Source organism: Vidua macroura, chromosome 4 (assembly GCF_024509145.1).
Source record: "Vidua macroura isolate BioBank_ID:100142 chromosome 4, ASM2450914v1, whole genome shotgun sequence".
Classification (NCBI taxonomy): Eukaryota; Metazoa; Chordata; class Aves; order Passeriformes; family Viduidae; genus Vidua; species Vidua macroura.
In genome coordinates this window covers 2,563,526-2,591,089 of record NC_071574.1, presented here as the reverse complement: position 1 = coordinate 2,591,089, position 27,564 = coordinate 2,563,526, and the positions used below count along the sequence as shown (strand labels likewise).

The 27,564-nt window shown below is 49.6% G+C and overlaps 2 protein-coding genes across 3 annotated transcripts in view; both read right to left on the bottom strand.

Moving 5' to 3' along the window:
* Nucleotides 1-714: 714 nt before the first annotated feature.
* Nucleotides 715-17,858, bottom strand: SCARB2 (scavenger receptor class B member 2). 2 transcript variants are annotated; one of them, XM_053975384.1, is made up of 13 exons: nucleotides 17,674-17,858; nucleotides 12,734-12,891; nucleotides 8,976-9,123; nucleotides 7,655-7,843; nucleotides 6,973-7,064; nucleotides 6,609-6,728; nucleotides 5,636-5,814; nucleotides 5,353-5,471; nucleotides 4,661-4,734; nucleotides 3,836-3,887; nucleotides 3,093-3,251; nucleotides 2,857-2,927; nucleotides 715-1,548 (listed from the first exon to the last, which is right to left on the bottom strand). In XM_053975384.1, the coding sequence occupies exons 1-12, from the start codon at nucleotides 17,788-17,790 to the stop codon at nucleotides 2,898-2,900; spliced, it is 1,437 nt and encodes a 478-aa protein (XP_053831359.1). In that variant the 5' UTR covers nucleotides 17,791-17,858; the 3' UTR covers nucleotides 715-1,548; nucleotides 2,857-2,897. The 2 variants fall into 2 exon arrangements, with proteins under 2 accessions (XP_053831359.1, XP_053831358.1); XM_053975383.1 differs by lacking the exon at nucleotides 2,857-2,927 and having other exon boundaries at nucleotides 17,674-17,857.
* A 1,158-nt stretch (nucleotides 17,859-19,016) lies between these two features.
* The window catches only part of CCDC158 (coiled-coil domain containing 158), a 29,498-nt gene continuing 20,950 nt past the window's right edge, over nucleotides 19,017-27,564 (bottom strand). Inside the window, 2 exon segments of the mRNA XM_053975572.1 lie at nucleotides 19,017-19,604; nucleotides 26,543-26,753. The gene's annotated coding sequence lies outside the window, so the exon portion shown is untranslated.

Genomic DNA, 27,564 nt, shown 5'->3' with positions numbered 1-27,564 from the left:
GTTACAGACCTTAGCAAAACATAAGATGTAAAAAAAAAAAAAAAAGATGTTTTTGTGTAATTAAGAACAGTGTAAGGCCATCCACTGACCAACCTGTCCAAGTGACAAGATAACCGTGACACAAAACAGAGCACTGGAAGACAATTAGAGAATACCACGTTACATTTAAGGAGGACACACTAAATCCTCATCAGGGGATGTGAAACAGCAGGCCGGAGGCACAAGAAGAAATAAAATACATTGAGCTGACACCCAGGATGCCATGCAGAGAAGCTGGAGTGTGAAGAAGTCAGGCAAAGGAGTTCCCAAAACATCAGAAACGCTGTCTGTATACACCGGGGTGTTCTTTGGCTCTTGGCCAGGAGCACCCCAGCGCTGGAAATATTGTCCTTTTTTTATCCTATTATTATTAAACTTTAAACAATTCTAAGCAGTGAATTCTGATTTTCACACATGGGCAGGGCCACCTTCCACTATCCCAGGCTGCTCCAAGCCCCGTCCAGCCAGGCCTCGGGCACTTCCAGGGATTTCAGGGGCAGCTGCAGCTGCTCTGCAGAATCCATTCAAGGGCCTCCCCACCCTCACAGGGAAGAAACCAAAGCAGCAGCCAGGAAAAAGACCCCAAACCAAGGCCAAGCAATGCAAACCCCAATGCCCCTCTTCAGAAGACAGTTACACACTTTTAAAAACACATTTCACTACCTAATGGAAACATTCCTCGATGAGAATATTCCTTTAATTGGGAAGGGGGGAAGGAACCTCGGTGACTTTTAACACAAGCTTCTGCTTGACAAGTAAAAAAGTGTCAGGAGTTCTCAGGACCCTGTCCATAACACGGAGGGGTGCTCTCATCCCAAACACGCCACGTCCGCATTCCCAGCAAACCCCCACCGGCCGTGTCCCCTCCAGGCCAGGAGCACGGCTGAGCTGCGGTGCCTTAAGCTGCAGAACAAACCCCACACCCGAAGGATCAAAGCCTGGCTAGCGAGCAGAGCGGGAGCGCTGCGGCGCTCTGCGCGGAGAAGCGCGTGCAGCCGCCGGCTCGGTCGCCGCACACGCGTGCTGTGACGGGAGCAAGGGCGCCAGCAACAAACAGCCGGAGCACGCTGCAGCGAGGACACGTTCCAGGCAGGGCAGCACCCGGCCCGCAGCCTGTGTCCCTGTCCCGGGGCCAGCCACGCTCCCAGGGCCGCTGGCAAGGCCACCCATGTCGCTCCCGTAGGGAATGAGGCCGGCTTGTGGTTCTGATCCTCTGTGGCTGCCAGTGCGGGTACGAACGGAGGGCAGGGCTGAGAAAAGCGGGATCCGGAGCAGTTTGCAAATGCAGTTTGAAAGTTGTAATGTAGCTGAGAGAAAAGTCTCCTCCCTGGCTGACAGCGCAGATTCCCTTCCACCTCTGTCCCACCAAAAGTGATGCTGGACACGAGCGTGGCTCCACGGGGGACACTTGGTGTTAGGTCAGCTCTAATGGTTTATTCTCCAAGCTCACGGGGGGAATAAAATCTACTAAGACGTCCTGATGAGTGGGGACCTCTCTTCTTCTGTGCTCTGCAAGAACAAAACCACAGCGAGTGAAACGCAGCCGTGAGAGACCTTCCACCGTGGGAAGCTGGGCTGCCCCGACTCCAAGCAGGGAAAGGAAAAGCTCCTACTTCTAAGGACAATTCCCTCTAAGAGAGCCAGGGCTGTGCTAAGGAAGCACCAGAGGGTTGGTGGCAGCTTGGGCAGGGACCTGGGCAGCCCTGACACAGGAGGGAAGGCAAGAACCAGCCAGGGATCACAAGAAGAGCTGCAGACTGCTGGATTACCTCTGTTTGCAGGAAGAGCAACAAAAAGCAAAGCAGGGAATGCAGGTGTCCCTTTGTCACTTTGACCCTTGCAGAGTGTTCCAGCACATCCAAGAGAGCTGGTTTGACGCTGTGCATGTAGGGTGGGGCAGGAATTCCCAGGACAGGCCTTGGGCAGTGGGACAGATTGACACTCTGGCTGAGCTGCTGACAGCACGGGCAGGGCAGGGCAGGGCAGGGCAGGGCAGGGCAGGGCAGGGCAGGGCAGGGCAGGGAAGGGAAGGGAAGGGAAGGGAAGGGAAGGGAAGGGAAGGGAAGGGAAGGGAAGGGAAGGGAAGGGAAGGGAAGGGAAGGGAAGGGAAGGGAAGGGAAGGGAAGGGAAGGGAAGGGAAGGGAAGGGAAGGGAAGGGAAGGGAAGGGAAGGGAAGGGAAGGGAAGGGAAGGGAAAAGAAAAGGACCAGTCTCTCCTGCACAGGAGACTGAAGTGCAGTCCCATGGGGATGGGATGGCAGTGGATCCCACTGATCCAGAGGGGTTCCCCAGGCACAGAGGGAAGTTGTAACACAGCGTTTAGGGAACACCAAAGACAGTAAGCCCACATCAACTATGAGGACAAAACAGCCTCCTAGAGAACCCAGGCTATTCCTCTAACCAAAGGCTCCACACTTGGTGCCACCTGAACCCTGTTATGGTGAAATGCTGGCATCAGCTTTCGCCCTGACAGGCACCTTAATGCCAGTGTGTCATCTCGGGACAGAACTGCTCATAAACAGATTTACAGGCTATCTTGTAAATAGACAATACTGGAGAATACTTCCTGCTGCTGCTGTCTGTGCAATTCATCTGTTCTTTGGCCACAAATTTGCATAATGATTCAGGAAAATAACCCACTGGCACAACAGTGGATTCTTATACAGCAGTTCTTCTGCTGAGAACACTGACACCAACTAAATCTGTCCTCAGATATGGTGGAGTTTTTGCATCTTATCCTTCAGGGTCCTCTAGACAGGCTGATTTATTTCACTACTGTTGGCAAGGGAATTGGGCACAGAGACAGGACCTGCCTTACCAGGCTTCTCGGATTAACTCCGCTCCTTTGCTTTGGCGCGTTTATTCTGAGTCTATTAAAGCTTCCCCTCCCTAGAAAGGTCATTCCCAACAAAAACAATATAAAAACACGTGCAGAAAGACACCAAGAGGTAAAATCAACCACAAAAAAAAAAAAAAAAAAAAAAAAAAAAAAAAAAAAAAAATCAAATGCAGGCAGATGGACAGCAAGCAAAGTCAAATGCAAGTGCTGCTTACCTCTTCAGGTATCCTCTGGGACCTGCACACCAGCGCAATGAAAACAATCCCAAACACAATCCCCAGAGCCATGATTACAAAGGGGATCCCAGTCACAACACTGGCTTCCAGCAGGACATGCCTGAGTTTGCTGGCAGATGCTTCATCAATCAGAACACTCTGGAGCAGAGAAAGATGAAGAGGAAATTAAAAAAAAAAAAAAGTTTATTTATTTCTGTGCTTCCTATAAGATCACTTTTGTGAAGGGCAGGGGAACAACACTCCCGCAACTCTCCGCCACTGCTTCACTGCTTCTTGACATACTTCCCCCCTAAAATTCTTCCAGGGGGCAGAGGGATCACCTATTGTGTATTTCAAAGGAAAACAGGGATTTTTAACTTTTGGTTTAGGAATGGAATTAACACCAATTGATTTGGTGATCTGACTACAGCACAGGAATATTCACAGCAGATGACCCAGAGAAAGGTGTGATCTCCTGAAGTCCTGCCTCTGTCTGAGCACCCCTTTTCCTCATGGCCAACTCCTTTGAGTTTAAAAGGAGTGTCTGAGAGTGTTTGGCAAGGCTGAAATTAACACTACAATAAACAGCAGGAGGGTTGTCAGCTAAGAAACAGCAACAGCTTCCTAGCTGTTGCTGTACAAACAACAAGAAAATCAGCATTTTCTTTTCTGGCTGGCTCAGAGGGTATTTCTGCAAGAATGAACATGCCACAATGCTGGAAAGACATAGCAGAACTATTTACCTCATTTATATACATCACTGGGAAAATCAGCGTTCGGATGTTGCCGGTTTCACTGTGTGGGGAAAAAAAAATTATTCGTTTGGAACTTTTCCACCTGAGGGTTGTGAAGACAGATTATACAAGAACAATGAAGGAGGAAAGCGTCCCTAAAAAACTCTGGTCTGTTCCTTTTTGCTGTGGATTTTCACCTCCCTGCTGGAGTAGGGCAATCTTGATCTCACGGATGGATAAATCCTGGTTTGGGAGCAGGGCATATTTTGGGACTTGGTGGGCAGTGAAAGACAGGGATCCATCCAGGGCTCATTAGTAACTGAGTGACAGATTTGTGCCAGGCAGCAGGAATTGGGCTAAGCTGATGTTGAAGGTTACTCCTACTTGTAAAACACAGGAACTATTGTCCAAGCGACATGGGCACAGCAGCAAAAATCCCCCAACAGTTGGCACATGTGTAATCCCAGCTCAGGCAGGAGCTGTGTTACTGTGACAGCTCCTGGGCACTGGGAAACAAGCCTGAAGAACACCACGGAGTCTTTCAAGGGGACTGGGCAGATAAAATACTTGTCTTGTAGTTATTATAGCCAAGCTGTACCAGTAAACATCAGGAGGACTAGCTACCACACAACATTCTTTACTCTGCAGATGGAATTACAGAATCTGCTTCATCTGTGAGAGGGGAGCATACTGCCCCTTAGAACTGAGATTCGAGTGGACTTCTCTCTCACACTTGCTCTCTCCATCCCATATTCCATCAGAACGCTGCAGAAAACAATCATGCTGAATATCAGCTTAGATACGAGACTCCATCCAGCAGCAGAGAACACTCACAAAAATTCAGGTAATTTTCGGACGTGAACGTTGACCTGCATCCGCTTGGCTGCCCTCAAGACGAGCCCTGTCAGCTGGGAAATAGAAGAGATCAGTGTTAAAAAAAAACAGTGAAGGTGAAAGAATGAGAATTGTGAGAAGGCAGAAAGAACCTGGTACACACCAGCAGGATCTGCACCGGACCTTAGGAGCGGAGCTGTGGAATTTCCTCCCGCTTTAGCTGCACATAACAGCCCGATGAGTCAGAGCACTGTTTCTGTAAACCAGGCAGGTTGTGACTGTGCTCTTTTCCCCGACCCACATTTGTCTGTGGGGGTGTAGAGATCACTGCTGCACTGGTTTTAGCTGGGAGAGAATTAATTTTCTCCACAGCAGCTGGCATCGGGCTGCGTTTTGGAGCCGTGATGAAAACAGCGTGGGTAACGCAGGGATGTTCCAGTGATTGCTGAGCAGCTCCAGACCTTTTCTGTTCCTCACACTGCCCTGCCAGTCAGTGGCTGGGTGGGTGGGGTGTGTGAGACACTGGGAGGGGACAGGGACAGGACAGCTGACCCAAAGGGATGTCCCATTCCATCCAGCATCATGGAGCTACCACAGATCCCTAGAGGTCAACAGGACTATGCCAACACCCACCACACAAGGTGCTTGGATCCATTCACCTACAGAACCCTTGAAAAAAAGGTTGCACTTACGGGATTGATGTCCAGAAATGTCTCGTGGTATTCTTTTCTGGGATGCATGCCCTCTATGTCCTCTACAAACTTCGGATCTGCCTGGTAAAAATGTGGAGCTGACAGAAATATTGGAGCACCTGGAACGTGAAAACACCGAGTCACCACCAAAACAAAAGGCCGAGCAGGACTCAGGGAAGCCTTGGAGGACCTCACAGCTCTGAGCTGTTTACAGAGAGGGGAAGGGGCCCTTGTGGAGCTGCAAAGCCCCCGTGGCTGTGGGACAGACACAGCTGGGCCGTACCCTGCTTGCAGACGCTGACGTTGAGCACGCCGGTGCCAGGGCAGTTGCCGGCGGGCACGCAGAAGCCGGCGTTGGCCGGGTTCACCGAGGTGTTGGCAAACACCATGGAGGAGGGCACGAAGCGGAACGTGGGCACCCCGGCCACGGCTCCCGAGCTGTCGTACACCAGGAACAGGGACCTGCGGGGAAGCAGAGCAGGGCCAGGCGTGTCAGGCTGCAGCAGCACTGACCCCAGCTGCACGTGTCCCCCTGCTGATGCCCCTGTCTGTCCCGGTTTGCATTCCCACCGCTGTCTGATCAGCAAACACACGTCTCATCATCCTGCTGCTGCACAAAACAGACGGTCCCCACGCCACTGCTGCACGTGGTGTGAGTGCTGGCACCTCTGCTGGAAGGGACCAGGAAAGGAACACTGTCGTGGAAGACAGAATAATCTGGCACGTGCTGAATTTAGCCTAACACATGTCTGTATTGATTTAAATAATTCCAGGTTGGTTTTGTTCTTCATGCACCAGGAAATCAGCAAGAGGGCAGACGAGGTGTTACATAAGGAAGGAAAGGCCAAGATTTCCTTGGTACATTTCAGACAGCATCATGTAAAGTCGTAAATCTCTGAAGAGGGCAACCTGGGCTCTCTGAAAAAGCACAGCACAGAGGAAGACTTTGGAGGAAAGAAGCTTAAGGAAAGCTCATCCTTCCATTCCCGTTGTTCCTAGCCTTGCAGTCCAGTCCGTCCTTGCAGTTTTCGTCCAAATTTTCACCTCACAAATCTATACTTTCAAATAACACATCCTTAACTGCAGATTAGGAGGGCTTTTTGTAACTCTCATCCTTCCCACCATGAATAAATGCAGACCACTGTGACTGTTAAATGAAATCACAAGAGGAAGACCACCAGCCTAACACGACACCTCGAGAGGAATGGATGCAAACGCTCTGCTTTGAAGCCTGAATGCCACAGTCTTCTCCTTACCTGCAGAAATCAGAAGAAAAGATGTAGATGTTCTCATCTTTGCTGATCAGCGGGTGAAAGGATGTCCCATCTGTGCCATTGATCATGTTACATGCCTCTGTTGTCCACCAGCTCAAGGACCTGAAGAAAGGGAAGCACAGAGAGCAAGGGCTAAAAGATGTCCAAGCAGCAGTCAGGCAATGCCAGCTCCTGGCCTAGGCAAATGGGAATCAGACCTGTACAGGGCCAATTCCTCCTGCCTCAGCTCTGCTAACGAGAAAAGGGGTTGAAATGGGTTTAAGTTGCACTTGCATTCTCTTTAAACTGGCACCAGGCAAGCAAGGGGCAGATTGTGACAGAGGCAACAGTACACTGAGACACTTACTCTTTTCCTTTCCACTCCACAATCCTGGAGAAGTTCAGGTAGTTCGTTTCCCCGCTCAGGAAAACATATTCTCCATCATCAGTTCCGTTCATCTGCAAACAGATGCAGGAGCTTTCAGTGGCTCCACTCATCCTGTGGCACCTGGCTGGTCACTGCAATGGGGTGGCAGGAGTTGAAGCTGTCACCACTCCAAATCCACCCCAGGAGTGATGGACTGCCCCTGAGATCTGTGCAGTTCATTGAACTCCATCCTGAACAGGAATGAGGTGGAAGTGACTGGGCAAGATCCTTACCCCTCCCAAAGGCAGGAAACACAACACCAGATGAGCCTTTTCTCCCTTTGAGAGCTGCCCCTGAATAAAGAGCCCTCAGGAAGAAAATAACCTCACAGAAATAACCTCAGCACTGCAGACATGTCCACACAGCAAGGATTTCTCCCAGACCAAAATGACATGCAAGCCAGGAATGGCTCCAGCACAGAATTAACATCCAATTTCAGTCAATTACTAAGGAAATCAGGACATTTGTCTGGCAGTTAGCACACGTGGCCCCACAAAGCCCATGTTATTCAAGTGAGTACAGGCAATAGTGGAGGATGTTGTCCTTGGAAAGCTTATCCATCCCTCCCATCCAGTGCCATCATCCCCCAGGGACAGCAGCAGCAGGCGTGGCCATCAGTTACCTTGCTGAAGAGCCCAAAGACGGGGTCGATCTCGGGGTGCAGGACGTGGATGGTGGACAGCAGCCTGTCCTTGTAGCCCCAGAGCAGCTCGTGGACGCTGTGCACGGTGAACAGCGACTCCTGGTACAGCAGCAGCAGCACCTCCGTGGCAAACTGCAGAGGGGTTGACCTGGTCCACTCCATGGCAGTCTGCCAGGGCATTGGAATGAGGGAGCAATGGTCAGATTTGCTGGGCAATAAATGATCAGCTGCATGCAGGCACAGATGCTTTCCACCACTGCACAATCATTTCCCCAAAATTCAAATGTTTATTTCCTTTCCAGCTTACAAGAAGTCTTCACAGAGGTCATAACAAAAGGAGGGCATTTCTTTGGGCTAACCAGCCTGTGGTTCATCTCGTACTGCCTGTTACAGTACATCACAGCCAAAAATCTGAAGGAGAGATAATCCTTACCACCATGAGATGTCTGGGAGGAATTGAAAACACAGGGTCTGTATTGTCTGCAACTTTCAGTAAGCTGAGTCCTATCTACTACTACTATACACAGGGCATTTCTGGACTCATTTGTAAAGTCAGGTATTTTTGGAAATGCTGGGGAAAAAGTTGAAATGAAGGTACCCTGCAACTGAAACTAAACCAGGATGGAGAGTAAAGGCTGAATAACACCCCCAAGTATCTGAGTACAGGCTGGCTGCCTCTGGAAGCTCTGACAGCTTGGGATCTGCTTGTTCTCATGCTATCCCTGTGTAAGACCAAAATAACGGTCTGCCTTTGATCACCATAAGACCCTCTTTCACCTTGTGCAGTCTGGGGGTGCATTTCTGACTTTAATCAGAACTCTGAGAGGTTCTTTTCACTCAGCTCTGCCTGGAACTGCTCTACTGTAGTTTGTTTCTGGTTTGAGAAGCAGGCTTGGAGGCAGCTTCTCCGAGTTTGACAAAATAACCCCAAGCACTCCCAGCTCCCTCACGCAGAGGCCGGAGTTCCTCCTAGGCATTTGACATCACTGATGCCCTGGTTTCACTGACTCATGGAAGCCCAGCAAGCCTGATTTCCCCTTGTCCCTGGAGAGTGTGTGATCATGTAGCACCAGAGGAAGGCACAGGCACTGCAGAGGCGTGAGGAGAGGGAGGAACAAAATAAGCCCCCCACAACAGTCCAGCCCCAAACTGAGACCAGCATCTGCCCGGGACACGAGCTGCCTCTCTTGCTCTTCCATCACATTCACCTACCACAAAGGGAGAGTCAGGATGAAGCAACACGCTGCTGCTTCTGAAGTGTGTCAGGATGAATTCCAAGCAGGAATGGACGAGAACTCACCACTGCAGGGATATTTACTGTCCTGATCAGGTCCACTTCAGGGTCTCCCACTGACTTCTCAGGTTCAAATACATAAGTCTTTGGGTTTAGAGCAGACACTTTGGTTCCGTTGTCCAAAAACTGGACGTGCACTCTTGGCCTGTATTCCCTGAAAGACAAGAGTTTGTTCTCTAATTGAGTTAAACAAGTAGACACAGCATTAATCACGATCAACTTATGGCTGTTCTACTGCTTTAAGCACACAAAGGGTGGCATTTCCAGTTTTTTGGAAGTAGATTCCCTCACTGACACAAACTCCCCACTGCGTCTGCGTGAGCTGAGTCAGACATCACAGGGCGTTTCCAAAAATGCCACCCCGCGTGTTAATTGCACTTCATATTTTTGCCTCATCTTTAAAAACCTCAAAGGAAGGACAACAATTTCAGATGGCACAGAAGGATTTAGAGGCACCATATATGAGACTGCCCTGAAGTCCAGTTTGCAAATGAAACTTTTGCCTCTGCTGCAGGCAAAATCCACTCCCAGAAAGATGCAGGCTGCTTGTGTGTCATGGACCTGACCTAAGAACCCACCAGAATCCTTCTGCTGGCTTCAGAAGGAAGTGGCACTAGGGCTTACATGTGGCACAACCACAGAACAAGCCTCATTTTAGCTCTTCTCCTTTAATTCTTGAGCAGGAATCCTGGACATGACAGAAATTCAACTGAATTTTTGTTGTTCACTATCCATGGCCTGGGAGGTTGCTGCTGTTCCTGTCTAAGCACACAGATAACAGGATAAAACTCAGGATTGCTGACAGACCAGTCCAATTGGCAAGGAACATCAAATGCTACCTGCTGGCCCGACAAGAAAATCAGATCCTAATTACCCTGACATGCATGTCAGGAGCACAAGTCAATTTCCATTGCCATTAGCACCTTACCAACCAGGATTCTGCAGCTGACACACACGTGGCCCCAGCAAACCCCAAAAGGGAAATGGCACACGCAGGAGGTGAAATTCCTCCTGTTTCCTCAGCCTGCAGTGACTCAGGAGCCTGTTGACTTTCACATTTGCCTGGGCAAATGTCAAGTCCCAAGACGTGAGGGAGAATTGTTCTGCCAGATCTTGTGCTCTGATGTTCTGCATTCAGTATGGATCGAGACTGTTCTGCCAGGCTGCACTGGATCCATCAGTGCAGCTTCACAACAGGCTGCATTACTCTGGCTCAGCTTTCACATCTAAAGCAAACTGCAAAGGCCTGTGAAACTACTGCTGTTAGAAACCAGCCACTTCCCATCCTCCTTACCCTAAAGGTGTCTCTACCACTCCCCAGCATCCCTGAAACCCAGGAACATTTTGGTCTGGCAACACTTCCAGCTTGGCTTGGCAAGACCCTCTTGGACAGCAATCTATTTTATACCCCAGGGCTGGAACTGAGTGGATGGAGATGGACAGCTGTGAAATGCCTTCCTAAAATAGGCCAGGAGTAACCTGAGACACCTCTCCAGCTCTGGAGAGGAAAATAATACTCCTTGATGAAGGATATGAGTAGGAGGCTCTGAGATGTTGAAGTTAAAATGTTGTAAATGTGTGCAAGACCAGACAATATTCCAGTGTTCTTTGGAACTCAGCAGGCTTGGGCAGATAAGCAGCTTGAACTTTGTCATTATTTATTTTACATGCTGCCCTTTCAACTTCCAGGATTGAAAAACACCAGTACCACTATGTTTTTGTTACAGATTCTGCCTCAAGTGCTTTACAATGGATGCTGGTGAAAACTTTGAGCTGCAGGATGAGACTCTCTGGAGCCCTCCCTGTCACTGACTGGATTTTTTCCCTCTGCTTGTCGGGCCCAGTTCACTGCCAGCCTTTCCCCAAACACCCTGTTTTATAAAAACACCCAGCCAGGTGCCTCATGTTAGGGCATTTTGGGTGTTCTGCCACGTGCTAAGGCCAAATGAGGCTTCAGTGCTTTGCTACACAGGGCCTGTGGAACCAGCTGGAGGTTTCTTCCCCGGCTGGAGCGTGCAGTGTGGCTGGAACAGCCCTCCCTGAGGAAGCTCCCACAGGCCTCCTCTCCTCCCCACCCACTGCTGACAGCCTGCTGCAGCCAGGCCAGGGTTATGAAATCTGCTGCGAGAGAGCTCTCCACTTCCTAACTTTCCTTCTTCCTCTATGGAGGAAGAGCAGAGCACAGGGGAATCCTGTCCACACATGCCAGAATGAGGTTAAGCAAACCAGCCAGAAGCAGCTGGAATGTGCAGCCTCTTTCCTTCCCTCCCTGTCCCTGTTCTTACACCTCAGGGAGGGCTGGCGTTGGGGACCCGCTTGCAGCCAGCCCGTGGCGTGGGATGCAGGGAAAGGCTCTCCCAGCAAACCAGCAGCTCAGGCTGGGCCTCCCCTGGGGCAGGGACCAGCCCAGCCACTACAGCACCAGCCCCATCCACCCTGCTGAGCTCCTTCATGGACAAGGTGCAGCTTCCCAAACCAGGCTGCGTCAGATACCCAGGAGAGACTCGGAGCTAAGGAAAGGGGAAAGAAGAAGCTTGCAAAGAGGACTTCATGCCAGCCTGTGTGGTGCTCTGCAGCTTTGTGAACCCTGGAGCTGGCCCTGTTCATCTTCCTGACATGAACATATTGCTGACTAATGCCCAGTGTTACACTACACACACCTGAAGGAAAGCTTGGGAACTTGAGAGCTTGTGGATCATCTTTTCTCCAGCTCTACTGGCTCATGTAATAGCAGGGATTATGCCAAAGCACCACATAGAGTTTGCCAGGACTAAACAGACACAGGACTAGAATGCAGAGGAGACAGGGAAGGGGAAGGCACTGTTGGCAGGGGGAGAAGGGAAGCAGGAAACTGAAAGGCAAGAGATAACGCAGACACCAAGGCTCCCACAAAGGCTTCTGCTTTCATTCCAGCACTTTTTCAAATACCAAGAGATTCTGATAATTTTGCAGCTTAGGTAAAGACAGCTCCTTCTGGCACTGAGCCCATGCCTGGCCTGGATGAGCCTGTGTGACCAGAAGTGAGGGTGACAGCCAGGAATCCACCTTCTTGCTGTGGTGATGAGTTCCCCATAACACCAGGACTCCCAGGACCACAGCCCTTCCTGCCACAGACCTGCTCCTGGCTTGCAGGGCTGCAGGCAGCTGAGCACAACACAGCTCTAAAGGAAAACTCGTCTGTAAGGGGACTTTCAAATCTCTCCATGCCACACAGGACAGCTCTAGGAGCTGGACAATATTTAACATTGCACGTGGCCTTAGTAAATCTGTCAGTAAAAATGAGAGATAAGTTTAAATGCTAAGCAGGTTTTTTAGTGAGGGTTGGCTCAGGAAGACCCTTTTAGTACCACTCTTAAATGTTTTTCTGGCCACATTTTACCCATGTGGATGGTGCAACTCCAGTTAGGAACCAACTCCTGAGTGAGCATGAGTCACACTTTGTGCAACACTCCTCTCTCCCAATCCTCCCAAACATCACCCAGCTCACAAGACAGCAGGCCAGCATGCATCACCTTCCTCTGTGTTCAGGAGTGAAGAAGAGCAGCACACCAGCAAAACTTGACCCAAAATATGACAGAAGTCACTGGCCTCATCTGAAAGCAGCTGCAAGTGTCAGTGCTGTGTGGGCTGTGACCATGCTCCCCTGGATAAACCTTCCCTCACACACTAACACCTAGGTTTTCTCCCAGAGCAGGATCTCAAGCCTTCTGGATTCCTCACACAGCAGAGGTCTTGTGGAGTGTGGAACTCCTGAGAGGTCCTACCTGTAGGTGTATGGTCCTATTTCCTCTACGAGAGGAGTGGCGCCTTGGAGCACTTCCAAAGGATTTGTCACATTAAAGAAGTAGAACTGCATGTAGACTGGGGGGGGAGGGTCCTCCCAGGCCTCAAAGGTTTCCGTGCCGTTCTTCAAGACCGTTCCCTGAAACAAGAGAAAGGCACATCAGCTGCTAATGCCATCATGCTGCATGGTACTGACAGCAGAGAGAGGAATTCCATGCCCTGGGAACAAGCACAGGCAGTAAGACTCGAGAGAGACCCCAGTTCTAGATCTGCTTTACTTTGGAGCAGCTCACTCAGTATCAGCCAGCCCAGGCACCTGCTCTCCTGGCCACAGGCACCTGCTCTCCAGGGACAGCACTGCTTGGTTTGTAGTTCCACATCTCCCCACAGACAATTGTGCCTGACATTTTTCAGAAGGGAGACTGATCAGCTATTATTCAGCAATCCTGTCTCCTTTCCTGCATCAGTAAAAACCTCCACCTGATGCAAGACACCACGGAACGTGCCAACATTATAGATAAAAGTACAACTCAATGTTGGGAGGCCAAAAGAGTCCTGGCCTCGGTGATTTCTTTGCCCAAGAATGTCAGATTCCAACAAAGCTGTGAGATTCTGTCTCCCAAGCAATTAGACTTTGTTTTTCAGTGGCCTGTGAGCAAAACTGTGAATGACAAATTTCTTTCACATAGGCACTCTAGGATTTGTGCCTTTCCAAGGTCTTGGAATAGGGGAAAGATTTTTTGCCCTCTATCTTTAATTTCTTTCCTACAGCAAAGTCAGCATCTGCATCTCCAGACCCACGGTGTGTCAGTCTACTTGGTCACCAAGTTATAAAGCATTATTTTATAACAGAAGCACTTAGGAAATGTAACATTAATTCCCTTACCTCAGTGATACCCCTTATCAGTATATACATGTTATATGGAAAGTTACAACCCCACCTGTCATGTAGAGCTCTGCAATAGAGGTCTCACTTTATTACCAACCCATTTTGGATAAAATGATGGGGATATAAAGCATTCCCATCACCAAAATCAAGGCTTTTCATGTAGCCACAACTCTGGAACTGCTTCGGTGGTCACACAGAGAAATCTGGCTCGCAGAGTGAATGTTTGGGAATAAACACAAAGAAAACTCTTATCTTTGAAAACCACATCACCTGTAGGCGGAAGAAAGGGAGGAGGGGAATGATTTGCAATTAAATGGCTCTCATCAATACTCATTCTTCTTATTCTTCTGAGAAAACAAGTGGAATATTGTGAGTGGAAGCTCAGAAGCAGGGCAGGCTGGACAGCTGCCAGCTCGTGGTCAATGTTCACAGGGTCTTATCAGCCACACTTGCCTCAGGACTCGTTCTTGGCCTTCCCACTTAAGGAGCCATTTTCTCTCCATGTAGACTTTAATTTTGGAGGACGAGATAAAGAGAAGGCTGTTTCAGAAACAAACTCATTGGCAGGAGCTTGGCATGGCAGCAATAATGCTGAATGGCAGCGAGAGCCAGCCCACCTGGTGGCACTTGGCACTTGCAGCCTGCTTTCCCCATAGGATTAAAACCTATGTATTCTGTGCACACCTCAAAAATTAATGTGTTTCAGACACGCTTGAGGAGCTTGGAGCACTTCTCCGGAACTACCAGCACCTCATATATACCATTTCCTACACAGCCTGATGCTTTTGATCCTGTTTTCTTATGATTAATGCCAAGGAGACTCATCTCTGTATTCACTGGACATATTAATTGCAGATTTATTTCTTGGATTGCACAGCACAATTTGCATCTCCCACAGAAATTGTCTATTTATAGCTGTGTACAGTGACAGCAAACCCAGATTAACAAACTTCTGAGCTGGATTCAGAGAGACTCCCAAAAACTGTCAAATAATGAAACATGGTAAGCTCTTCTCTTCTGATTTTCACCCAGTCTTACCAGGGATATTTCAGTCTATCACAGGATATTACAAGGACATCAGGGCTTCTCCCTTCCAAGTGGAGTCCATGCTCATTTCCAGTGTTCCAAAACATCCTTCCTGCTGACTGTATTTATCAGCCAGCCCTGAACCTGCAGTGCTCTCATTTGCTGCTGTTTCCTTGCCTTGACTGTGCTTTACACAGAGGAAATAAATAGGGAGCTTTCCCTCCCAATATATAACAGCTACTGGCAGTGATGGTGGGAGTGGGAAATGGTACTGAATATTTCTGAAAGCTACACAGAAAATTTAATTCCTTTTTCATTTTATTTCCTGGAACCCCTAAACGTTTTAATTCAAAGATGCACTTTCACGTGTTCATCTATGACAGAGTTTAAGTGCAACTTGTTAAGGTGATGGGCTAAGTGTTCAGACCAGCATGGACAGACCTCTCTACTCCTGCACCCTGGGAATGCCCTGCCCCAAAGGAGCATCCCAATGGATCCTTCATACTAAACTCTCCTGAGAGCTCCAGTATTTTGCATTAAATAACAAGAGCAAAAAATGATCAACACATCAGCTAAATCAAAGGAGAAAACCTCTTCCTCGTCCTTTTGGGCCTGAAACATTCCAGCCAATTCAGCTTGAGAGATGGCTGGCGACAAGTCCAGTGGAATTTCAAGGGGTTTGAAGAATAAGTGTTTTCTAAAATTCTCAGCCTAAGGAATGTGATGTGAAGGAAACATCTGGGCCAAAGGAATGACTGACTTCAAATTTTGGAATGAGGAGCATAGCTCCAAGATTGATTGTGTGTGTATGTGCATATATATATATATATATATATATATATATATATATATATTAGGTTGTATTCACAACCTGCACACCTATGGCAATAAATACACCAGCATCTCCCCATGAGAGGGCACAAAGCAACACCACTGGCAGCTGGAATGGCTTTCTTCTGGGGAAGATTTATCCCTGTTCATTATAGATTTTTTTCCCCTCTCCTCTCTAGAGTTTCAGGTGCTAGGCCCTGATAACAAACAGGTTTTGGAATTCTGCTTGGAATGGCGCATTTAGTTCACAGAAATTTAAAAAAAAATAGCAAATAAAGAATAAGTTGATGAGATTTGAATGCCTTCTGGGAAAAGTGCTGCCAGTGTTCTTGTCACAACGCATCTGCCCACTGATTTCCAAGGGGATGTGAAGTCTGACAGCAGGTTGGATTCCCACTCTTCCCACACCCTGCCTTTGGCTGGAAAGGCTGCTGCACACAACCCCCTGTGAAAGCAGAGCCATCCTCAGCTGCTCACAGGTGCTTCAGCTGTTCCAAAACACAGCTTTCCACTCCAGCTGCACTTAAGACAGCAAAGACAGCCCCTCGCTGCGAGGCAGCTCTGCTCCAGGACGCCTGGAAAGCCCTCAAAGGAACAGGGACTCCTTGCAAAAGCTCAGGTCTTGCCCCATTCCAAAGGCAAATTGAGATTTGTCTATTTGCACAGGATTTTCTAAGCTACACACGCGGTTACACAAGAGACAGCAGCTTTCCAGACTACACACAAATGAGGGGAGGCTCACGTGGGATAAAGCAAACGTGGAAAGCAGCCAGATCAGCAGAGTGACTGGGAGCACCCTGCTTTGGGGCTGAAAGTTGTGCTTCCCCAGTCTGGGGGGGTGTGGCTCCTGCAGCAGCTCTGGCAGGGAGCCGGACACTTCATTCCCTGCAATCCAGATGTGTGCCAGCAGGAGCTGGAGAGCAGCAGGCAGGAAAAGCCTGAGCTCTGGAAACTTTATCCTGCATTACTGCAAGGCCTGCTGAGCGAACACCAAGTTGCTGTTACATAAGTTGCTCCGGGGAAGGAGCAGGCTGCTGGGAGATAATGCGCGTAAGGAGGATCACGCCTAATTCCCGACAGTCCTGCTCCAAAGCACCGCTTCCACCCCACTGCTCTGGCGCTGACAGCAGAAGAACACTGGAAGCAGAACTTCTGGGATGCAGGGGAGGGCAGACTCCTTCCCAAGGAGAGCCAAGATCAGGGGGATGGAGCTGCACTTCCAAGTGGCACAACCTGCTGTAAGCTCACTGCCAACCTAAAACTGTGCTCGCTAAACCAAACCGATTTGAGACAGTCCCATGGCAGGAAATGCTGCCTGTCAACAGCCCAGAGGAAAGAACAGTAGGTTAGGAGATCACAGATAATCTGGTCACCACTTAGACAACAGCACTGGTCAAATCCCTTCATCAGTTAGCGTTCCTGGCTTCCCTGTCAGAATAAGATGATATTCCTCAGATAGAGAGATAAATAATTGTTCATTTACAAAGGAATTCCAGGAGAGTTACTAACACAACTAACCTTTCTCACTGGGCCACTGCAGAAATGCACAGAGCCACTCTGGGAGAGAAACAAAAGCTTAGGCAGAGCAGGAACAGTGCAGGCCTCTGCATCCACAGCAACGGCAGGATGAGTGTCCCCACGTGTGGAACAACATGGTGAAATGCCTGGCTGCCATCACCCAGCCCGGGGAACCGGCACACACCGCATGTTCCAGCCCACAGCACCTCTGGCCCTGCTCCAGAGGCACCAGTAAATGGAACAGCAGAACAAGTATGAGTGCTGCATGCAATTTATGACAGAGATGGCAAAAAGAAGGGGTGCTTTAGGTGGCCCCTGCTCCCCTCAGGTGCTGCTGCTCTGGAGAGGGCTCCTCCATACAGCTGCTGCCCCACAGCCAGCAAAGCTGCCTCAAGAAGAAGCATTTTTACCCATCCTCACCCGATTTTTACCCAGCCCAAGGTCCAGTGCAGCCTGAGCTCCATTCTGAGCTCAGCCGGGTGGTGCTGGGCGGGGGCGGGGGGGGTGGGGGTGGTTTCCCGGCCCAGGGATGCTCCTGCCCACTCACCCACCGCTGCTGCAAGGAGGGAGCCAGCCTCTCCCCTCCCTCCCTCGCTATTTTCAGACGGAACAAACCGGTAAACAATGACCGAGCCGGCAACGCGGCAATGCTTTTACCTGCTTCACCTGCAGATCCACCACCGTCTGGAAGACGTGCGCGACCAGCAGGGAGATGCTGGCGATGAGCAGCGTCATGGCCAGGACCCCCACGGTGACCAGACACAGCGACTTCATGGCTGCTGCTGCTGCTGCCGAGCAGGGACCGCCGGGGCTCCGCCGGGCTCGGGCTCCGGGGGCGGGCGCACCGCGGGCCCCGCCCGCCAGCGCCGGGAGGAGCCGCCGCTGCCCGCCCTCGGCGCCGCGGCCACCGCCGCTCCCCCGGGGACGCTCTGCCGTCCCGGGGGATGCTCTCCCGGCTCACCCGGGCTCGGGACAGCGTATTCCAGAGGAACGGCGGGGTGGGTTCCTGCCCGCGAGGATTCCTGGCACAGCCGGAGGCCTCGTGCCCGCTGGGGATGGCGCTGCTGGAGCGCCTCGCTCGGCGCGGCGGGCAGCGCCAAAGGGCGTTCTGGAAAACAAGCGGAGGAATTCCACACCGAGATTATTGCGGGAAGGCTTGAAGGGAGCGCGAAGCGCCTCCACACTGAATTAGGCATCGCAGGGAGCGGATTCTGCCACAGTTCCGTGCAGGTCAGCTGCCACTAACACAGTTAAACCGCTCTTGAAAAAATAAATCACGGCAATGTACCTGCTTTTTCAAAAGCCAGTGGGATGTTCTATCCATTTTCCCACCCATCACTGCCAGCAGGAGGGAAAGACACCTGCAACAGGGGCTTTCCAGCGTTGGATGTCATGCCAACCCCTTTGCCCCACGGCCCTCCTGCGGCACAAAAGGCAGGCAAGCCCTGCGACGCAGCGCTACCATCCCACGTCCCATCAGCAGCACCAGCGTTTCCCAAGTCACGAGTCAGCTCCCTCTCCAAACCACGAGGCTGGCAGCTCGCCAGCTGCAGCCCGATCCAAGTAATACCTTCCTGAGCAAGAGGGCAAGTGGCCCTTCAGGTGGATTTCCTGCTAGGATGGACTCCTAGAAATACTGTTTCCTGTAATTGTGATTACAGCAACAGTGTTATGTTATTATGTGCCCTTTCGGATATTTTTGCTTATGAAAGGTTCTGAGGCCACATGTCACAGCTGTTTGGAAAACCAGAATTTTTGTGGTTCCACCCATGAAGTTGAAAAAGAAAAAGAAAAAAAAAAAAAAGGTTGTTCTGGCAGCTTTCTTTCATTTAGATTCTCATTCCAGAGTGGTGTTCTCATCCCTGTTGCATCACCATTTCTCCAAAAACCAATAACCAGAATACAGAATACATAATTAGAATCTAGTTTTGAAGGCTAATTTAACTACAGCAATAAAACCTTCCCCTTAGAAAGACTCTTCGCGGGAATTCTGTCTCTGAAACCATAAACCTTCCCTCCCACTGTAAAATATTGTAGCTGAACCTTGCACAGATATTTATAGATCAAGTAAAGATTCCTACAGAATTTTGGGTTTGATTAATTCAGCTTTTTGGATTTTTTTCCATAAAAACCTACTCACGTGATGCAAAGAAGCACATTGTTTCTCCACACAGATTTTCTAGATTCTCAGAGTGAATTATTTTCTTTATTTTGGCAAGACATTTCAACTTTTGGAAGCCTAGGAAGAAGCCATGATACACTGCAAACACTCCTGTGAGGAGTGGCTCCACCTCTGGAGTGCAGCCTGGGAATGCAGTGGGTGCACTGCTGGCTCGGGGCACAATCGTGTGTCCTAGTTACGGATCCCTGAAACAAGCAGGGGCACATCTTCCCTTTGCAGCATCGTGGTGATGTTACTGAGAGAAGAGGCAGACAAGGCCCACATTCTGGAGAGCATGGGCACGGTGAAATTGTCCTGTCCCATGCACTGGGAATATCTTTAATAAACGTAAAAAAGCCAGATTTGCTGAGGTTGTGATGTGGCTCCTTCAGTTTGTGCAACACCAGGTGCTCGGCTCCTTGGGAGTCTATGCAAAGCAGGAAAAGCTTGTAAGGGAGGGAATTAGGAAATCACACAGCACAGTATCAGCCAAATCAGAACAGATCCCAGAAATCCTTAATCTTCCTCCTGTGGTTTAGTAACTGTCAGACATTTCTCCAGAGGATGTTTGATGCTGCCCACAACAGGGCTGGAACAGCACACAGGAGGGTGGGCTACTGCTCCTTGTCTCTGTGTGCATCCCTGGCACTTCACTGATCTCCGGACTTTGACACCCGAGATAGGAATCTAGGAATCATGCTTGCCCTTACTTAATCACCTGCCACTGCTGACAGACCTGTTCACACCCTGTCTGACTGCACCTGGGCCCTGCACTGCTTCCTCAGGAGCTGTGACCTCAGGGCACACAGAGACACCAAACAGCTTCTCCAGGACCCAGTGCAGTTTCACCTCAACGCCGAAAATGCAGCTCTAACTAGAAAAGTGCTTTACCTGATAAACACTGTACCAGTTTCTGTCTCATCTCCAGTTTGGGTAGGCTTGTCCACTCACCTGCTGCTGTATGATGCTTGAAGTCTGCTTCCCTGTACGGATCTGTGGTACCTGGTTGCCCAGCTCACCCACACGACATAAAACACAATACAGGGAACCTGCAGGTCCTTCCCACTCCCAGTTTGCTGCAAAAGGGCCTGTGCTGGCTGCAGTTCCAAAGCAAGGGGCAAGAAGGACAGCAGCACAAGCCTCACATGCAGGGCACGCTCCCAGCCATGGAGGAGCAAATCTTGGGAAACACCCAAGTGCATCAGTGACACACAAGGAAAAGCTTTCCAGAGGCTTTGCCCTTCTGTTTTCCCTGCACAGCTCACACATGTCCTTGGCACCAGAGAACTCACACACACTGTGGGTATCTAGTACTCCATGCTTAATTAATAAAACAACATAATAATTTAGATAATAATAATATAACCTAATTATAAGATCCTCATTTCAGCTGAGCCTTGAGACTTTTCTGAAAGGTTTGTAACCGGGTAGTGATCACATTTCACTGTCTCAAGCTTCAATTTCTTCTTCCCACAGAGGCGAATTAATTGCTGGCAGGAAAGCAGTTCACTGTAGGGCAGAGCTACGCTGCAATTACTGGGTCTGTCAGTGACCTTGGAAAGGGCTGGGAGTAAAGTTGGTGTTTTTTGTAAGAGCAGCCTTCGCTCTTGGGTTAGAACACTGCTTGACTTCCAGATTTGGGACAGCGACATCTCGGGAAATGAGACATTTGCCTGCAATAGCACTTAATTTATCTTCTGAGGAAATTATTACTTTTAACTGTTATGAGAGTAGCAGCAAAAATGGTTTTCCCCTCTGAAATTTGGGCCTGAACCTCATTTTTTTGACACTCCCCAGCTAAATAACCGCAACCCTCATGGATTGTAACCCACTCACACACACCTGCATGTGGTAACTGTGATATAGGCACATTTTGTAATCACACACACACAAACATATTCCTCATAACTTCAGCTGTACCAAAATTAGCAGTGCAGCCACTCACACCCCTCAGCTACTTCTGGCTGGGTCTGCTGCTGCCCTGACTCATCTGCTCGTGCAGCAAGAGCCTTGTGACCCGGTGGTGCCAAGCTGTGCTGCCAGCGTGGGACTGAGCAGCGCTCCAGGCCACCTTTTCCTCTCCACCAGGATTGCTCCCCTCGTGCTTTTCCGAAGCTGAATCCCTCACCCCAAACACCTCCTTCCCAGCACTGGCACAGAGCAGTGCTGGAGCCCTCCCTGCTGAACCAGGAAATGCCTTCTGGGGTGGGAGGATGTCACCAGTGGCTGTGGAACAGAGACTTTGCTGGGAAAGGAAGGCCAAGAAGTGGCAGGGCCTGCACTGGGATGGACAGGAGGCTCTGGCAAGTGGCACAGGTTTGCTGAGGGCCTGGCTTGCAGTGCCAAGCCCATCTCATCAGTGAAGCTCCTCCTGTCAGAGTTTTACTACCTTAATTCAGGTTTTAGCTTCTGCAATGCAGATTGCAACAGGAAGAACGCCGTCTTTTCAAGTGCTTGATCTGATACTCTTGAGCATTGCCCACAGAGTGACACAGTTTTCCAAGCCCTCAGTTTTCTGTACAGCCCTTGAGGCAGCTCCAGGATGAACCAGGTTTACTTGTTCTGCTGCTGCTGAGTGCTGCAAACACCCCTGGACTACTGGGAACATCCTATGCACAGCAAGGGATAAACACAGGTGTGGAAGCATCCAGGGAGGAACCAAAAACACAGCTGATATGAGCCCATGCTGTTCCCAGCAGTAGAGCAAAGGAGAACAAAAAAAAAAAAAAAGCCTGGAGAAATGCAAAACCAGACCAGTATTGTGTTCACTCTGGCCTTACAAACAAGCAGACAACAAAGCCCAAATAATCATAAAAATGTGTCTCTGTTTTTATTCTAGGGAGAGCTCTAAGGAGTGGGCAAGGTTACTGACACACATGGCTAACAGAGTCAGGTTAGTCAGGCAGGCCAGGTACTTTATTAGTCACACTCTTCCCCATCACTCTGACACTGCAGAGCAGAGACTCGACCCTCTAGCCTTGAAAACCTCTCCTGGACATGACAGACATTATAAAGAACCTCTCATTCAAACAGAATCCATGGTGAACATGCACTTTTCCCCCTATAGTATGGCATGCATGCCTCCTAAAAAGGGGAGGATTCCAGTCTACAACCCCAAGGGATGGACACTCCAGCCCCTGGCCCAGACCTTCCCAAAGGGAGGGGGAAGAGAGAGACACCTGTTACATTTATTTGCCCCACTTGGGACTTTGAGTTTCAACCTGCATCTATTTTTAAGGGAACTGCATGCACATTTAAAATGGGCAAACCAATGGCACACATTTCCCTCACCTGAGTCCTGTCCCACATAAGTGCCACTCCGACATACAGAGGTGAGGGATGCTCCATGGCAGAAACTCTAGGAGTCTCATTTTCATCTTTTTGTAGCCTATTCTTGACTGCTTTTTGATTTGAAAGAGTTCAAGAGCAGACTTCAGCCTTTAGAAGGTCTGCTGCTGCGTTAAAGCCTAGATGCACACTACCTCTGCACTCAGTTTTACTGAGAAAAAGGGAGGTCTTGCACAGAGAGCCAGGGATTTTCACAGTCTCTGCTGACTGCATTTGAGAGAGGCTGCAAACCTACAATCAGCCTGCTTTGTTCTGAGTCTGCCTTATGCCACAGCCTGAGATCTTCCCTCATTCCTGAAGTAAACACAGGGATTGAAGGCTGCAATTAAATGATCTTGCCAGCCTGCATCACATTATGATTTACTCAGGCGATCAACTAACTCTAATTAAAATTCTGCAGTGTAACGATCTTCTAGCTAGCAGCACCAGTGGCTCCAGAGCAGCACAGCTGAGCTCTCTGGAGCCTTCCCATGCACGAAACCTGGGGTGTCCGTCCTCGAAGTGCACCAAACCCTCTGCCACAGATGGGGAAAGACCAAAAACTCACATTGGAAGTCCCTCCCTGATTGCCGGGGTCCACTGCATTTAAATGCACACTCGGTAGGCCCGGAATGAGTCATCCTTATCCCGCAGCCACTGGAAAACAAACGCTTTGTATGTCAGCCCGGGTACAAACAGCTCCTGTCTGCCAGCTCAGACAACGGGGGCTGTGTGTGGGACAGCCCTCAGCTCCCGTCCCGGGCCAGGGCAGCACTGCCCGAGGGCATGACAGCCACCAGCTTCCCTGGAAATGTGTCAGAGGCAGAGTTCTCAAGTGATAAGTTGGGAGAACGATGAGGGCAATGTTGTGCAAAGGGTTAAAGGAATGAAGAGTATCCTAGGGGGTCTAACCCTGGTAGGGAGGCTATGTAATCTCCTCCCTTAGGATATGTTTTCCCTGTACCCCCCCCTCTCCCTGAGGGCAGTGCAGAGCCAGGCTGCAGCAGTGGCTCTGAATCCCTGCTGAAGGCAAAGCTCTGGCCCCACGATGTGGGTTTTATCCCAGTGCAGTAAACAAAATCCCGGGGCTGTTTGGGTGGGCAGGGCGCCAGGCTCCCCTCAGGACAGCTGCTGACAGCAAAGCTGCCTGCAGCTGTTTCTATCATCTGCTCAGCACAGAGGGGGCACTGAGGAAAAAAACACTGAAGGGGAAAGGGAAGGCAAAAAGTGCCTGACAGCCAAGCCAAGCAACCCAGCACCCTTTGGCTATTTCTAGGTCTGTGCTTCTTCCAGAACCCAGCTCCTCTGGCCCCATTCCTTGCCAGATCCCAGGCTGCAGCCCCAGTGCCCTGTTGCACTTGGGTGCCTGCCAGCCTCAATTCTGAGTATTTAGCATCTTAAATATAGGCCAAAAGCAGAGCTGGGCCCTAGGATGGGAGACACTAGGCTTCAGCACGGTCTGCAATACCTTGTGTAGGTCAGCTGTGTCCCATGGCACCCCACACTTTGGGGAAGCAAAAAATGTCCCTGCCATGGTTCTAGCATGTGACCCAGGCCTCGGGATGGAGCCACTGCATCAGGTGCTGGCTCAGGGCCTGGCCTGCCCTCTGACAAGACTGTGTGGGAAAGGACTTCTTGCTTTCCCCTGTCACCAGACACAGGCAGCACGTGACTAAGTGACCAGTGACATTTCCCCCCCACACTGAACCTGGGAAAGAGGAACTTGCAGGGACTGATTCAGAACAGGACACGCAGATTTGATGGCAGCGGAACTGCACTTCAGGGCACACTGAAGATCCCTGCTTCAACCTTGTTTTATATCCCTGGCTTTTTATTCCAGGGAAGAAAAATATGTTCCACCAGTGAAGGCACCTCCCTGCAACTCTGTGATGCCAGACCTGTAATCAAACTCAGGCCATGAAGACAAGCACTACCATCAGAGCTTGCATACTATTTGGTAGAATCCTTCCCCAAGAATCCCCACAGGGTAAGCAGCCAGGTATCACAGAAAACACCCCAAAAAACACCCCCATTTTGAATTAAATAACGTGATTTATAAAACAATACAACTTTCTTGTAGCTTTCAGCAAAAGCAGCATCTCAAATATGGGGGCATCAAGACCCATATTCAGAATTTCTAAAAAGGTGAAAGAAAGGGCGTGAAATAACTTCACCTGTCTTTCATGCTGCATTTCCTATGGGCCTGACCATGGAAAGAAACCACATGGAAGTCAAAGCATGATGTCTCCAGGATGTGAGCCAACCACGAGAGGCTGTCAGTAGGATTTTGCTGGGAAATCTCATTTATGATTTAATTTCTAAGAGCTGCTGAGTACCACAACTTCAGTGAAGTCTGGGATGAGCTTGAGACAATTTAGCCAAATATATTATACTGTGGGTTTATGCCTGGGAGGAGATAAAAAGCAACAGGCACCAACCATGAAAAGGCACCTAGAATGCAGGTGTACCAGATGGGGAAATGGAGAATGAGGAACAACAAAATAGAAAGTGAGACTTGCACAGACTGACTAATGAACTGAAAAGGCTGGCAAATAATGGCTCATGGGAAACAAACCAAGAAGGAATAGGGATGTAGGGAAAGCTGTCATTGACACTACTGTCACAGCACAGAAATCCAGAGAAAGTACAGGAAATGCAGCAAGAGACTGGTAGGGCAAGCAATAAGCTCTACCCCAAACCCAAGAAGGAATTCCAAGACTTCCAAGATTACTATGGCTAAGTAGGAAAGAATGGCTTTAGACCTCTTAGATGTTTTGAGTCAGCTAAGCAAGGATGAAATGCATTCTAACAGGGAAAAACAGCAGAGCAAACTCAGGATCACAACCCATGTCCTCAAAAATAAATGGAAAACCTGTGTGCTCTGTGCTTCTCAGCCTGGGTAAGACCTTTGGGGGTGACATCTGTGTCCAGGCTGGGTCACTGTCCTTAAAGAATGGTACCAGGCCTGAAATGGACTCCTGAGGTCCCTTTTAGCTTCCTTCCAGAATCTCATGGCTCATAATGGAAAGCAACTCTGGATCTGGGGTGTCCTCATTACTAACCAACCACTTTTCACGGAGTTAATCGCAACTGAGTGAAAGCATCTCCTCTCTGTTTGGGAGGGAAGAGCTTTTCCTGCCAGCCATACTCCTCCTGTGCCACCTGCTGACTGCAGTGCAACACTGCACAAGAGCGTCCAGTGTTCACAGCTGGGATACTCCAAATAATATGGGAGAGGGACGGGGCAGAATGCCAGTCAGGGTCATGGTTTCCTCCAAAGTACATCAATACTTTGCACTTTGCATTTTTCTACCAGCTTGGGTGGGGATCCAACACAGAACGTGTCAAACAAATGCACGGAAAACCTCCATGGCATCAGTCTTGAATTTTAGATTTTAACCTGGCTTCCAGGGCCTCTACTTCAGCCTAAGCTCTGGGGGTTATGGTCAAGATGGGAAAAGGAGATGTGACATGGCTTCTTTTAACACCTGACTGTTTCAAATTAAACTAGAAGAGGAATTCTTCACACTGAAACAATCAGTGGTGCTGAACATGGCTATACCTTGCAGTTACTGCAAGGGGTGACTCCCAAAGCACATTGCTGCAGCAGGGGCACTTGGCATCTGTTCCAGCAAGAGCTGCCTGTGGCACTGCCAGATGAGCCCACAGGACATCCACAGGCTCCCAGATTTCTATTTCTTTCTTACTGACTCAACTTCCATTCTGTTCTGCTGCAGAACTGGAGGAAGCACCGTACACACACAAGGCTTTAAAAGCATTCTCTCCCCGGGATCAGACGGTGGCCAGCCTCACAGGAGCTCCCCAAATACATCCCCAAGTGCCCCTTTCAGAGCCAGGATAGTGGGACAGGAGCACACGGGTCTGGCTGAGCAGGTGCTCCGTTTCTCACTGGAGATCCCCTGTCACCACACTAGGTGGCACAGCTGACAGGGCAACAGAGCTCCCGTGAGACACTGCCCTTCCTAACGACACCTCTGGCTGCTGCCTTGTCACAGGGCTGGGAGAGTAAATACCCACCCTCCTGTTTTGGTTCTGAAACGTGGAAAGGTGTCAGGCTTGAGGCTCCTGATCTCGGGCCAGCCAGCTGGGAATTCTGCAAAGTCACGTGTGGCTTTTCCAAATACTCTCCTGTTTTTCCAATGCTCTCCCACTTGCTGAGCAAACAATGGTGCAACGGAGCCTCGTTCACAGAACACTGCTCTCCAAAGTAATGATACATCAGGAACAACTGCAAGGACAAACCAAAGTCTTGAATTAATTAGAACCAGAATTATGGCCCTGAGACTTTGAGAATTTGTTTCCTTGTCCGTCTGTTGTGCAGACACCATGTTTGATTCTGATGAAAGCTTTAAAAAAAAAAAAAATCTCAGTTGCATTTTGGAGGATTTTTGTTTATCTGCTTTGGAAATCCTCTAAGGAGACAGAAGTCTCCAAGTTGTACAGGCTATGATCACTTGAAGAGCTCCTACAGGGGAGGGGACCAAAGCCTTCAAAGGGGTAAGTTACCATAGTCTGTGCATTTGCTTCAGAAGAGGAACTTCAGCCCCCAGTGACCCTTCTCAGTTCTCCCCTCTCCAGCATCTGTGCTTCCAACAGTGTGCTTCCAAGTGATCAGCAATCCAGGAGTTTCACCCTTAGGATTCACCAAGACCCTTGTTTAAAAAAAAAAAAAAACAGACAGCAAATGAATCCCAGGCACCCTGAGAGGAGTTGCAGGGTAAACAACTCAGCTGCTGCCTGCACAGGCGATCGCTGTTACAAGCACGAGTAAAACCCATTACACCCCCGTAAACTCATGCTGCCTCTCCAAGGGAAAGGTCCTCTGGGGATCATGCAGGACTGGGCTGGCAGTGTGGGTTATTGAACTGTTCTTCCCTGCCTGGCTGTGCAGCAAGTTTGTCCCTTTGTCACAAGCTTGGTGACTCCCTCTTTTCGTAATGATCCAAATGCATTTGTAGTATTGACAATTATCATCATGGTAATTTGGGTGCTTTGCTTTAGTTTCTTCTGGGTGAAAAAGTCTAGCACCAGAAGAGCCT

Excerpts from the sequence above, each read along its gene's own strand:
- SCARB2 (XM_053975383.1), bottom strand. The coding sequence starts at position 17,790 with ATGAAGTCGCTGTGTCTGGTCACCGTGGGGGTCCTGGCCATGACGCTG. Across the intron at positions 9,124-12,733 it reads ATAGGACCATACACCTACAG|GGAATACAGGCCAAGAGTGC; the intron begins GTAGGACCTCTC and ends CTTGTCTTTCAG. Across the intron at positions 3,252-3,835 it reads CAGTGATGTATATAAATGAG|AGTGTTCTGATTGATGAAGC; the intron begins GTAAATAGTTCT and ends TCTCTGCTCCAG.